This window comes from Mastigoproctus giganteus, chromosome 10 (genome assembly GCF_048544385.1).
Source record: "Mastigoproctus giganteus isolate SK-2022 chromosome 10, ASM4854438v1, whole genome shotgun sequence".
In the NCBI taxonomy this organism is placed as follows: domain Eukaryota; kingdom Metazoa; phylum Arthropoda; class Arachnida; order Uropygi; family Thelyphonidae; genus Mastigoproctus; species Mastigoproctus giganteus.
The window spans coordinates 44,901,638-44,916,378 of record NC_143584.1 but is presented as its reverse complement, the minus strand read 5'-3'; the positions used below and the strand labels follow the sequence as shown (position 1 = coordinate 44,916,378).

Below are 14,741 nucleotides of genomic sequence, written 5' to 3'. Positions count from 1 at the left end.
CATAATCTCCTTTCCTAAAATTTTAATATTAGGAAAGAAGATTATGACAGTTTAAGGTGCTATACAGCCTCTGTCAACTGAGGATAATACACAGAGAATAAATACATTAGAATTATGGAATACCTTAAAGCTATAGTCACAGAAGCCTTGACAGCATACATAACATTAAGAAAATATAGCAAAAGAAGGAAGATGCCAAGATGGATGAATAGTGAGCTGTTCAGTCTAATAAAGCAAAAAAAAGGTGGATGGGACAACTATTATTTTTTTCAATGTAAAATTTATTTCCAATCATGTTTGATTGGAAATAAATTATTACAATCATGTTCCCAGCTACATACAGAGACTATACTAATCATGTACAATGACTATTTGTAGCTTTCTTAGCTTGAAGCTTTTGCTCTGAACTTCTTAAAGTCATATCATCATTGTACAAAAACTGAAATCCCAAGAATGGCACATTACTTTTCCACTCTTTCATTGTATCTCAAAATAGCTTGAATTAATATCTGTTGAATTCAGAATACCATAAAAAATGGCAAGCAGCTGTTAACACAAGTCCTGTGATGATAGTTTACATCCCGTTTTTGGCCCCCATGTATCATGGATAAAGGTCTATCCTTAGAAACACTCTTTTTCTTCCCCTTGGATTCATAAGAAACCAGTTGCCATTTGCTACTCTAACCCAAAATGAATTTCAGTTTGGGTTGGAGTAGAATTATTAGTAAGCTATTCATGATGTAATTTATCAAATGTTATTGATATAGAGATTATTCTTTTTCCTTTATTTTTCTAAACAAAACATGGGCTCACATTTGTTGAGTATGGGCTTGGCACACCCAGGATCCTGAGCTGGATATCACCATTCTTCTTTCTTGGTGATTCCCTTCGACTTTTGACTCTCTCTCAAGGTAACTCAGGATTTTTTTTTTTTTTTTTTTTTGCTGGTGCAGCATAAGCCTCATGCTTCCTTGTACCATGTAGTTAATAATAATAATAAAAAAAATAATTACCTGAAAGTCATATTAAAACTAATTTTTTTTTTAGTTAGGATGAATTTCCCTGCATCCCTTTTAATTTTATTTTAAATAAAAGGTATTTCTTTACTAACTATATTTTTTGACCATTATGGGATTCCCTTTAAATGACATTTCTAAAAATGCTCAATTTTACAGAAGCGATTTAATATGAAAAAAATTTTACTGATCCAGAGTGTATCCATGAGACAGGGAAAATCTGCAGCTCATGTGTCACAGCAGCTGACACCAGGTGTCCGTCTTTGTATGGATAAACTCATTATCATATTGTGCCCTGTTTCTTTATTGTAGTCCTGTGTCTTTGGTGTCTCGATGAGTGAAGAGCCCTACAAAAACTTCTGAGTCTGACTGAAAATTTACCAGTATCTCAATTTCAGCTTCTTAGCTTCAGCACTGACAAAATATAATGCTCTTTAATTATTCACTGTTTTATTGAACATTTAACAAAATTGTTAAAGTTTGCTGTTTATTTCTCTTTCATATGGTACATTTCTGTTCTTCTCTTCTCCTCATACAATCCTAATGTTTGCACAAGTCATACATAATTAAACATGCAAAGCATACAGGGAATACCTGGTATCAGCCATACTGCAGCAAGGGTAAAGCTTGGGCTATAAATTGAATGTAAGTGATAAACATCACATTAATAAAACATATTACATACAATGTTATATAAGTACCAAATACAGATTAGACAAAAGCTCTAAACATTAATGCTCTATTATAAGAGTTCATTCAATCTCTGAACTCAAGTTTAAGGAATGAACTTTAAAATTATATGCCTCAAGCATTGACATTCTACAAATCTCCCTCCTTTTTTAAAAATAAAATATATATTTCATCTTCAATATTTTTTATATACCATGACTTATATGTCATATCACTATATACAAAATACAAATAATTTATGTATTTTAGTTATTGCAACAGATATATTCGGGTCTATTAATAAAATATATTAATAACAAAATAAAACATAATACTATTTGCATTTGTCAGATTATGAGACTTTTAAATAAATTGAATTACACTGAATTTCAGTTTGAGTAGAATTATTAGTTTCTCTCATATCATATGATGTGGTACTCTGTTATTTTGTACTCTTCTTCCACTATTTAGTAGTACATTTGTTTGTTCAAATGGTAAACTATTAACAAATTCAATACATTGAACATCTTGATTTACCAGTTTTTGTGTCACTTCTTGATAGTCTGCCACGATATTTTGTTTACCAGGAACATGAAATGAATGTTGTTCTATTCCTGAATTTCAATTCCACTTAAACGTCTTTTGGTTTTTATCCTTCATTTGATTCTGGACAGACAGGGGTTGAGAATCAGAACAGATGTAAATGGGCTGACTTACAAATAAATATTTTATTTTTCTTAAAGGAAATATTACAGTTAAGTGCTAGTGTTCAATAGAATTGAATTCAGCAGAATTCAATCTTTTTGCTGATATATTCTATTGGTTTTAATTACTCATCCAATTTTGGATGGATTATGTCAATTTTTGTATTTCCAGAAGCATCAGTTGAAATGGGGGAAACGAAAAAAAAAGAAGAGTTGTGTGCTTTTGTTTGAGTAGCAGAATGAATGCAATGCAAACAAACTTTACATCTTTCTTAGATTAACAATGAGAAGCATTATCTTAAAATAATTGGGAATAAAATGGTGATAAAAAAAACCACATGTACTCATGTATAAGCCAACTCCATGTATAGTGCAACCCGATTTTTTGGTAAAAAAAAAAAAACTGATTTATTCGTATAGCTCATGTATAATGTGACACCAGCTTTTGAGCAGTACTGATAAGCCTGTCGTAGTGGGACATTTCAGTGTTCGGTATGATCCTAGACATATTTTGTAGCAAATACATAAGAGGTTTTCTGGTTTTGTAGCCATTCCAAAATATCTTACAGTAAGAAAAACACTTAAAATACACGCGCACACACACATATATATATTCATATATATATATATATACACACACACACACCGATGAATAAAAACATTATGACCACCTACCTAATATGATGTTGGTCCTCCACGTGCAGCCAAAACATCCCTAACCGGATGAGGCATGGACGCTACAAGATTTCTAAATGTGTGTTATCTGGTACCAAACGTAACCAGCAGATCCTTTAACTCCTATAAGGTCTGTGGTTGAGACGCCGCAGATCAGAGTTGCTGTTCCAATACAAACCACAGATGATTGATGGGATTAATGTCTGTGGAATTTGGAGGCCAGCGCAATACCAGGAAGTCTTCCTCATGTTCCGTGAACCAGTCACGAACAATCCGGGCAGTGTGTGGCATGGCACATTATCCTGCTGAAAGACAGACCGCCAGAGGGGAAGACCATTGCCACGAAAGGGTGTATCTGGGCAGCAATGATGTTTAGGTAGGTAGTAGACGCCAAGAGTGCCCAGCACATGGATGACTGGACCCAGGGTATCCCAGCAGAAAATTGCCCAAAACACGACACTGCTGTCACCGGCTTGTAGGCACTGTCGCCAGTGAACCATGGTTAGCATGGGCACTCAGAGCAGACTGCAGCTACGCAGCCTCATTTTCAGCAGGATTCTATGTACTGTGTGTTGTGACACATTACTCCCGTCACCAGCATTCCAATTACCTTCTGTTGCCACGTACTATCACTCACCTCGAGCATCGATGAGCCATGGTTGTCCAACACCTTACCGGCGGTTAGTGGAGTTTCCTCCTCAGACCACTTTCTGTAGGTAGTGGCTGACCGTGAGCACCCCACTAGTCATGCCATTTTGTATATGCTCAGTCTGACCCAGTCGTCTGGCCATTCTAATTTGGCCTCAGTCAAACTCGCTCACGTCCACTGCCTTTTCCATCTAAAGAACAAGAGTAACGCTGATTAACAGAGCTCGGTATCAGGTGTTTTTTATACCGTGTCCCGACCGCGCACCTACAGTTGCTTCGATTTGCATAATGACTCGCTGGTCATAATGTTTTGGGTCATCGGTGTATATATATATATATATAGTGCTATGGCAAGGCAACTTGTGGCAGAGTGCCTCCACAATGTAAGATCACTTAAAATGTTTAAATATTTTAAATGTTAAAAAAAAAAAAAAAGTCCAAGTGTGTATGCCTCACACCTGTGCTAATTATAAGTATATTAATTATTGAGTAAGAATTAAGAATGCATCTTAATTCTTACATATATGTTGTCTAAAAATAGCTGAAATCTATCATATTGGGTAAAAATTTAGCATCCGGTACCCCTGGGTATAGCCAAATGACTTGCAAAATGGATGACTTGCTCTTCCTTTGCTTGATTCTATTCAGAAGTCGCATAAAAATCTAACCTTTTTTCACTAAACAAAAATGAAAGTCGATTAAAAACATGACCCTTCCTAAGTGTTTTTTCCCCTTCTAATTGCAACTATTATTCTCAGTTTATGTGCTTCACATAGTTTTTCCCTGTAACTCATCACGTAAGGGAGGAGCAATCACATCCTTCAGTTCATAGGCCACGCATAGTACCCAGCAATTATGTCCTTCACTTTGACAGAACCAATCATATCCTCCACTTCGACTGTTCGTCTGCCACGCCCAGGGGTACTGCATACTAAATTTCAGCCTAATATTGCTATTTTTTTTGTAATAATATTGTATTTACTGTATTGGAAAGATAATTAGTTATTAGAATAGAACCAGACCTTGCTCCAGCTTAATACTAACTCTGATGATGTGCTATCCTAAAGTACCAGGACTCCCCCTTGCTATGGAAAGAGAAATTATGATTTGGAGTTCTGTTGTATCTATTCCTTTGTTATCCCTTTATTTTGTTAAAATCACTTTTATTATTTTAGAAATTTAAGTCAGATCACACTGGGTATCCTTCATGATTTGTTTTACTAGGATGACATTTTAAATTAAAATGTACATCTTCCTATCCTCTCTCTCTCTTTGAATACTGAAAATAAAATAGTATTAGTTTTGGCAAATGATGCAAGAAAACAAGCCATGCAGCATCAGCAAAAAAGGAGGGGGGGCTTCCCCTTCTAATATTTGATACTGTTTAACCTTAACAAATTTGGTAATGAAGAATCCTGAATTATTGCCCTAGCTTAACTAGCCAGGTTTAGAATTTTTAACACTAAACATTCTTCTATTTCTTATGGAAAATGTGTTATTTAGTCTCAGTCAATTCCTAGATATCAACAATTAACTACCAGTCACTTCTCTTTATTTTTCGCCATATACACATACAATAATTTACACCCGGTTTCTATTAAAGATAATTTACAAGTAAAACTGAAATAACATTTCTGAACTTAAGAGCTCAACATGGTCCTACAATACCAATACGGTTTCTATGCGACTAGCTGAATTTTATATTCACACAAATTCGCAATACATTTCATGAAAGTTGAAGGCTAGTCATATACAAAATCATCCATTTATCCAAATTAAGACAAAAACAAAACGCCATTCACAATACTGGAAACTTCTGACATATCACTTCATTTGAAATTTTACAATTAAAGATATTGATTATTTTAAATAGTGTAACTTGCTCTTCTATTTAAATAATACTGATGTACTGACAACGCCAAAGATATTATATATAGACATGCAGCAATCCAGCAGTTATATGCAGCTTGAGTATACTGCCTTACAGCTTCGCCATAAAACACCTCTCTTCCTTCTTCCAGAATACCTTCCCGTATTGGGAGATCTTCAGCAAACGCAACACTTTCTGTAATCAAAAATAAGCCCATTAATACTAACATTATCATGCCCCACACACTAATAATGGCACAACAAATAGAACACTTCGGACCACAAACACGAAATGAGAACGCCATGTTTAGCAACCTCAGTTGAAGCCTTGGCTACAGTTTGCGTAACAGCAATATCTATACGTAGTTAATAATATCTGTATTCATGAATGTCACAAATGTTATTCTCTGCTAGCCACGAAGCGAAAAGTTTACAAAACAGAAAATAAAACTAGCGAACCTACCAACCATTACAGAGTAGGCCGTATATCATATGACTGTATTTACAACAGCGGCACCTTTTGTTTTTACCTATGAACTAAAGTAATTCCTCAGAAATAAAGTTCTAAAAATGACTGTTATCCGTTATTAAATATTAAAATACATGTATTATTAATTATATCTATGTAGGCATTTATTTATATAAATATATAGTTAGTTTATGTTTCGCAATATAAGTATATATTTATCTATTTATGCAAATTCAAATATCAATTTTAATATTAGTATTAGTATTGGCAAAATTTAACCACAGGGGTTCACATCTAGTGAGTATGGGCTTGGCACACCCAGGGTCCTGAGTTGGATATCATCATCCTTCTCTTTCGTGGTGATTCCCTTCTACCTCTGACTCTCTTTCTCTGAGGGTAATTCTGAATTTTTTTTTTTTTGGCTGGTGCAGCATAAGCCTCCGGCTTCCTTGTACCATATGGCTAATAATAATAATAATAATAATAATAATAAATAACGGAGTAGTATAACATATCTTACTACTCTGTGTGGCAAATGATGCATGGAAGTAAGCATATACAGCATCAATAAAAAAAATTAAAATGAATACAATAAAACTAAACAAATAATAAAATTATAAACAAAAAAAAACTGTCTTCATCACCTCCACTAATAATTAGTCTTATTCCTTCTTAAATTTATCCAAAATACCTGCTTCCACAATGCCAGATGGACATTTGCTACATTAATCAACCACCTACTGGTTAAAAGCGATTTCCGCACATTTAACCAGCAACCGTTCTTCCTCGATTTAAATTTAGGTCACATCATGTTTGAAAGAGGAACGATGCTCTTAGCATTAGCTTACTCAATTCATTCAAAGTCATGATAATCTGAATCAGATCTTCTCGCAGGTGACTATTCTCTGGACTCAGCAATTTTCCCTCCTGGGCAGCACATTTACCTCTCTTAAGCCCATGAAACTCCCTTACATCTTCGCAGAAAAACATTACTTCTGATGTATGCCGCAAAAATCCACAGCCTTCCCTCTCACTCTTGTTGGAGATCTCTGTACAATACCGAATAGGAGTCATTTTACAACATTTTACAACCGACCCGCTCCACTTAGATTTAAGGAACTGGCTCAATCATGGACTGTAGATTTTTTTTTTTTTTTTTTGATTTGGTAGTTGTTGGCGCATCGGCTTCTGTGACCATATTGCACCTCCCAAAGTTTTTGCAGTACTTTGATCCAAGCCCGAGGCGGGAATCGAACCCGCGACCTTTGGGTTGCCGGGCAGGTACTTTACCCACTCGGCTAGCCCGGTCGGCTATGGACTGTAGAAGTCGGTAATATATTTCAGGACATGACACCACAAGAACCACCCTGGACATTTATCTGTGCAATATATGATGATTATTTTCAACAGTGGGGAAAGAATATCTTGTCTCCTTCCAATATCGCACAGTTACAGTGGCGGACAAAAAACTGCATCACCTTAAAAAAGGTAATATTTGTAGTGAAACGTATAAGATATTGTTTGATTATTTGTAGTGAAACGTATAAGATATTGTTTGATTACAGTCATTATGTTTGTCGCAAAGCAAAGGCACTGCATCAGATAACGCTTCTGTTGCATCAGAGTAATTGCGAGGTATTGCATCAGCGGCTTCTATAAATACGGCGTTGGAAGGGTATACACGCTCAACAGTCCTGTTTTGCGGAGGTGTAAGCATGGCTCCATATGTTCAGTTGACACCAAGGAGAAAAAGTGTAGCTGTTGCGCTGTCTCAGGAAGGGTTTTCTATGAGTGCTATCGCTGATAAAATAGGCTGCTACCAGTCAACAGCATACCGGGTGCTGAAATTAAAGCGTGAAACCCGTGATGTGAAGAGAAGACCTGGATCAGGCCGTAAGAGAGTGACTACGCCTTCCCATGATCCGTATCTGAAACGACTATGCCTTCGTAATCGCAATGCTAGTGCTCCTGATCTAATACTGGACTTTGAGATGGCCTCTGGTTTTGAAACAAATGCACGAACTATCCAAAGCCGGCTTTCGGAATGTGGTCTACCTACCTATCGGCCCAAGAAGAAGCCTTTGTTGACCCAACAAATGAGGAAGAAGCGACTTGCTTGGGTTAAAACGCATGTTTCATAGACAAAAGAGCAACGGGACACCATCATCTTTTCTGACAAATCGAAATTCAACCTGCAATGGCTCGAATGGGAAATGATAAGTCAGAAGACGAAAATCGGAGGAATATCATCCTGACTGCATAACACCGACTGTAAAGTTCCCCGGCCGCCGGTCAGATGGTCTGTGGATGCATAACAAGCAAAGGGGTGGGTTGAATTAAGTTTATTAACGGAACGGTGAATGTATAAACCTACACTGCTAACTTGGAGGAGTGCCTGTAACCCGTTATTAGGGATCACCACACAGACATCCAAAACTGCATTTTTCAACAGGACTCACACAGCAAAATTGGTAAGTTTTATGCTATTTAGATTTAATGATGAGTTTGTCTTCTTGTCTCACAAGTCTTAAAACATCTCACACCAATGTTTTCCCTCGATTTTCTCCCTTAAGGTGATTAGTGCCACTCTGTCCTCACGACGAATAAACAATATCACAAACCGCATTCCCAACACCGTTGATTCATATCTCTATGCGGATGACCTTACCATATCCTGCCATTCCCAGAATATGAACTATATTGAGAGGCATCTACAAATATCCATTAATAACATTGAATTATGGATGGCACAAAATGGATACAGACTGTCAAGCCACAAATCTACAGCCATACATTTCTGCACAAAGCACAGAATGCATCCTGAACCTGAGTTGCACTTCGCCAATCACCCTCTAACCAATCGTAAACAGTATTCGTTTCCTAGAGCTAATTTTTGATAAGAAATTAAACTTCCAGGAGTACATAAATTATCTAAGAACCACTTGCGCAAAGAAAATGAATATACTCCGGTTCATCTCCAGTACATCTTGGGGTGCAGATCGTTATACCTTGCTCTAGGGAGAGCACCTTAGCCTCTCTTGTGCCCACCCAACATTCCTCTCTTAGGACAGCCCTAGGTGCATACAGAACGTCACCAGTCCAAAGTGTTTATGTTGAGGCTCACAAACCTCCAATTAGCATCAGAAGAAAGATGTTGCTGATGAATTACTCAGCTAAAATTAAAAGCCTGCCTACTCATCCTGTTTGTCCACTCCTGCATGATCCCCAGTGGAAAACCCACTACGCAATAAACCCAGAACAATTCGGTCTGCTGGTATCAGACTGCAGATTCTTGTAGAAAGCTGGAACATTCAGTTTGATAATATCATCAGAGAATCAAATGATCCAGATCCCCAGTGGACTACCTTCACACTTTCTTCTGATGAATACTTTCAGCAATGGGGTAAAGGTTCCATAGCAAAGATCCCCTGCAATGTTTAACATCCAACAACATTACGCTTGTACAAAAAAGTACCCCCACTTTACCAAGATCTATACTGATAGTCCAAAGTCTGACAATCAAGTGAGTGCAGCTACTGTCTTCCCTACTACAACTGTCTCGTTTTCACTTCCAGCCGAATGTAGCAGTTATACAGCTGAGCTTCATGCCATTAAGCTTGCGCTGAAAAATATCTCACTGCTGTCAATAAATAAAATTATAATATATACTGATTCACAAAGTGCTATTTTAGCTTTGAAAGGCACTTCCTCACCTAACAATCCTTTATTAAAACTCATACGACATAAGCTGATGCAGCTTCATGAGCATCAACAAACTATTATCTTTTCTTGGATCCCTGGCCACAGTGGTATTCCAGGAAATTAATGTGCAGATGATGCTGCAAAGCATCCTTCCAACGTAGCCTCAACAAATGATCTAGGCCCATATCGTGATTATAGACACAAAATACGGAGAACATGTTTGGAACAATGGACACTTCTGTGGAAAATGCAAACAAATAACAAGCTGTTTCAAATAAAACCCGAACCACAATTAGGGACTTCTAGCCTTCGTAAAAATAGAAAAGAAGTAATCTTAGCCAGAATCGGAATAGGTCACACTCACCTCATTCATTTATATCTGCTTACAGGGAAGGATCCTCCTTAGTGTGCGCACTGCTCGCAACCTCTTACAGTAAAACATATACTCCTTGAATGTAGCTTGTTCAACAACGCCCGACGAATGGCTTTTAGTTTCATTTCAATTCTGCAACAACCTCTGTCTCTCAATAGCATCATAGTTGTAGAAGCAAATCTCTCTGAATTCTTTTTCTATTTAAAACAAATTCAAATGTATGACCGTTTCTAACTTCTGTACAAGCAGTTCTTATATTTAAATTGAATTGATTTGGGAGGCGCAATATGGCCTAAGTTGCCCTTGCACCAGAAAACACTACAACAACAACAACCCTTAAGGTGCAGTCATACCTCAGAAATGCTGACATTACAGTGTTGGACTGGCCCGGCAACAATGCAGAGTTGAACCCTATTGAAAATTGCTGGTACATAATATCGTCTAAAATTTTTCAGAAGAATCCAACAAGTAAGATTCAGCTGCAGGAGAGCATTTTAAGGGTGTGGTACCACGAAATTGGGCAACCGTATATCCAGAAGTTGATTATTTCTATGCCAGATCGTTGTAAGGCTGTAATTGCAGCCCAATGTAATTTTACCCTTTGGGAAGATATTTATGGTAATTTGGTATATCAGATGGAGTCTTTTTATTGAATTTCATTCATCGAGATATATATCTCAACATAATATTGAGGACTTTTGCTGATTTAGAGTACATAATACATTATGTACATACATTATTACATTAACTTGTCATTTCAGTTTGTACACGTAATTGCAATAAAATATATGTTTGGTTCTGATGATTGCCATTTGCATGATTTCTCATATTTCCATTAATTACGCATTTTACCCTTTGGGAAGATATTTATGGTAATTTGATATATCAGGTGGAGTCTTTTTATTGGATTTCATTCACAGAGATATATATCCCATTTAACAAATGCATTTCGAGCGTTTCTTCATCGCACAATGCAGCGCAATAGACATTATTTACAAAATTCACAAATGATGCAGTTTTTTTGTCCGCCACTGTACATGCAACTTGCTCTCTTTCCAATTCAAAGGCATGTGAAATCTATACAGTTGGATCAAAAAGTGAGACCCATTTAGGTACTGCGGCAATCTTCCCGTCATTCACTCTTTCTGTCTCATTGCCAATAGAATGCAGTATCTCCACTGCTGAGCTTTATTATTGTTATTATTATTATAATCCATTTATTTATATATGCTGTAAACTTAACTCTGAATCATATTATTGAACTTATTCTACATTCTCTATTATGTAGCACAGAGCGGAACGTAAAGTAAAATAAAATGACGAGTTATATTTAAACTATGTTTAATGTTAAATATATACGATAAAAATAGAATATGTTAGATACACACAGTAACCAGTAATGCAATTTTTTTGTATTTTATTTTATTTTATCACTTCTATCATTTTATTATTCATTTTCTTCTGTTTTATCACAGTGTCGCTGTGTGATTACTTTCATCTGAGGCCTCTGTGCACTATAAGAGTTATTGCTGACGTCACTCTTCTAGCCATAGTACTCGCTGGAACTTATGAAGCCTCTGATATTCTTAGTAAAATCAACTTCAATGCTCCCTGTAGACAAGTCAAGAATTCTACGCTGTTTCGCCTTGACTCTGCCACCACGGACTTTATGAAGTTCATGCTGAACTTTAATTTTAAATAATTTGCTTGTGTAGTACAGGCTGTGGCTGATCGTCACGAACTTGAATCCTGACGAAACATAATTTATTTATTTATTTTACTGATCTCTTCAATTTCTTTTTTCTCATTTGTATACCTCCTCCGCGCTCTGAGTCTTGATGCAGCTGATGAATCTTATCAAATTTGTGGTCATTCCATTTTGATATAAATGCTACTTTTCATAACTTACAATTCGAATATGCCTTAAGATTTAAGGCCACTTGCTTAATAAAAAACGTCTTTGAAGTGTCTGATTCAATGATGACCGACGAAAGGATTGGTCAATAGAACAAGTAAAGATAATAAAATTGCTACAGTGAAAAAAATTAGACGCCAGTAGAAGAGGAACCAGGTTGAAAATATTCCTCCCACATGTTTTGGTGCTACTCCACCTCTGATAATGATTCATTCCTATACTAAAACTTACCGATTTGTTGGGTTTGGGTGTATCCTGGATAACAGGGGTGCCAACTGATAACGTAACTGGCACTAGACAATGGTAAAAAAAAAGAAAAAAAAAAAAAAAGAAAACCCACTAAACTCCAGATTTCTTAAAATGTAAAAATTACATAAACAGATATACCCCCTTTACCCAGCTCCGTCTCTCTCTCTCTTTCTTTTTTTGATGATATGATTTATTGGGCTTTTAATTTAAATATCTCCCTTTCTTGGGTGCTTATTAACGCTAACATTTTGAATGTTTAATGTCCATTAATCACACACATTAAATATGCACGAACGATTTCATTGTGTTTTACATTGAAACACCGATTTAAAATTGAGCGTAGCTCATCACATTACACTTGATTTATTTTTATGAAGTGGACAAAACCTCTGTGGGGAAAAGGGTTTATTCAAGCAGGAGTGTGCCAATTTGTTAAGAAGGGACTCGTTAGTCTCTCTGACCTTCTTTAGAGATTAATTTCAGCCGAGGATCAATCCTGGCTAAAATGATCTGTGGATTCGGATAATCCACAAAACTTTATCAAGGGGCTCGCTCAAATCCACCCCCCCCCACCGAGCCCACTCTCGTCCACCCCTGCATTTAAAGGGCAGCACATATTCAGTTTTGTTGTCACACAATATCCAATCTTAATCCGTCTGAACCTCACAAGTTTATAAATTCATTGTTTACTAATATTCTTTCTCAGTCTGATGGTTGCACCTTGAAATCCAAGCATAATGCTATCTTTTTATGCACGTTACGACTCAATAGACTCTCTGACCTTCTTTCAAACTTCATCTCATTGCTTCTTTCAATAAGCACATCCACGGGTAATCGTGCATGCCCTACAACAACATGATTGAAAGGCAACAAGAGAAAGCAATGCTCTCGATTTGATTTATCAGCAGTAACTCTTCGCGCATTAATAATAATCTCCAATATAAAGGAACTGCTGGGTGACAGTGATCATAATATATTGTTATGGGATTTACTTAAAGATATACGTGTAACTACTCTTTCGTATCGAGGATTTTGCTTTCCTAAAGGTGACTACAGTGGCCTTGGACAGTATTTAAATTCTTTTAAGTCGGTCCAACTGATGATGATGTTACAACTGCGAATTCTAAATGGGAAGCAAAAAGTCTGCTGACGAAGCTAGTGGGAGTCAGAAGCGTTCAAAACCGCTAAGTGGATTTTTTTTATTTATTGTTTTGAAATTATTGTTTTTCTAAAACTTTTGATTTAAATTTAGTAGTATAGCATTATTTTTTTTTCTGATTAATCTGGTGTATTTATTCTTTACTCGGCATTATAATTGCATAAAAGTATCGGTAAGGGTATCAAATCCACGTGTTACAAGTTGCAGCTCTGCTGAACGAGAAGTTTTTTAGCCATATTTAGCTGCTTTGTTAACCAATTGTTACATCAAATTGTTTTCTAAAAGTAGCTTATAGACCTAGTCAGGATCGTTTTTAGTTTATTGTGAATTGAGACAGCGAGATTTGGAAGTTAATTAATACTTAAGTGTCTGTAGATTTACCGTTCGTAACTTGCCGCCATTGTCATACGATACAACGTTATATACCGAACTAGATAGCGTTAGTATAGTATATAATATAATATTGTCAATTAATCAGTAAAATCTATTAATTTTATTGAACTTAGTTGTCAATTAAATTGTACTTTTAACTAAACACATATAACGACTTAGATTACAAACGTAACATAATTAATTAATACATAACTTGATACGGAAGTTATATAAACGGAACTCGTAGATAATACTCGATACTGAAAAATATATATAGCGTTATAACTGTGTTGGGATAGAAGTTTAGAGTTATAATTTTGTACTGCAATTGAAATTTTATTGAAATTAAATCGAAATCATGACTCAGACGAGAGCAGCAAAGCAAAACGCTCAAGCTAATGGGAGTGCTGTGGCTCAGGGGAGAACTGAGGGTGCAGTTGCCCTCTAAATCACAGCCTTTTAAAATGCACTGTTTGCATGATGTTTGTGGAGCAATCGGGTACGGGACATGATATTGCCATGGGGAATGTTTTTGTGTGTGTGTATATATGTGTTCGGTGTAAGGAAATCAGCCGACAACTCAGCGTTGTTATGGGCCTATATGAGAGCTTCAAGGACAGGGTGGATGCCCTCGAAGGATCTAAATTGAGGGCCCATCAAGCTCTCAGCTGCCCACATCAACGCCAGAGCCATCACGCAACACAGCGCCAACCCCTAAGGCAGAATGCGCTGGACCCACAGGAACCAGTAGTTGTTGGTGTCTCTATTGTAGGGGAAATGGGGATCATGCTTTGTAAAAAGGATAGGTGGAACAGGACCAGGGTATGTTTACTAGGGGCAAAGGTTGATGACGTTGTAGAGCGGATATCATCTTTTAAGGGCACAAAAGGTGAAGTAGTTGTACACGTTGGCACTAATAAT

At 36.6% G+C, this 14,741-nt stretch overlaps 1 protein-coding gene across 1 annotated transcript; it reads right to left on the bottom strand.

Annotated features, from left to right (window-relative positions):
* Positions 1–5,235: 5,235 nt before the first annotated feature.
* LOC150079008 (ribonuclease kappa-B-like) lies at positions 5,236–6,087 on the bottom strand. Its single transcript, XM_090382763.1, has one exon. The coding sequence runs from the start codon at positions 5,884–5,886 to the stop codon at positions 5,578–5,580; it is 309 nt and encodes a 102-aa protein (XP_090238889.1). The 5' UTR covers positions 5,887–6,087; the 3' UTR covers positions 5,236–5,577.
* Between the last annotated feature and the right edge of the window lie 8,654 nt (positions 6,088–14,741).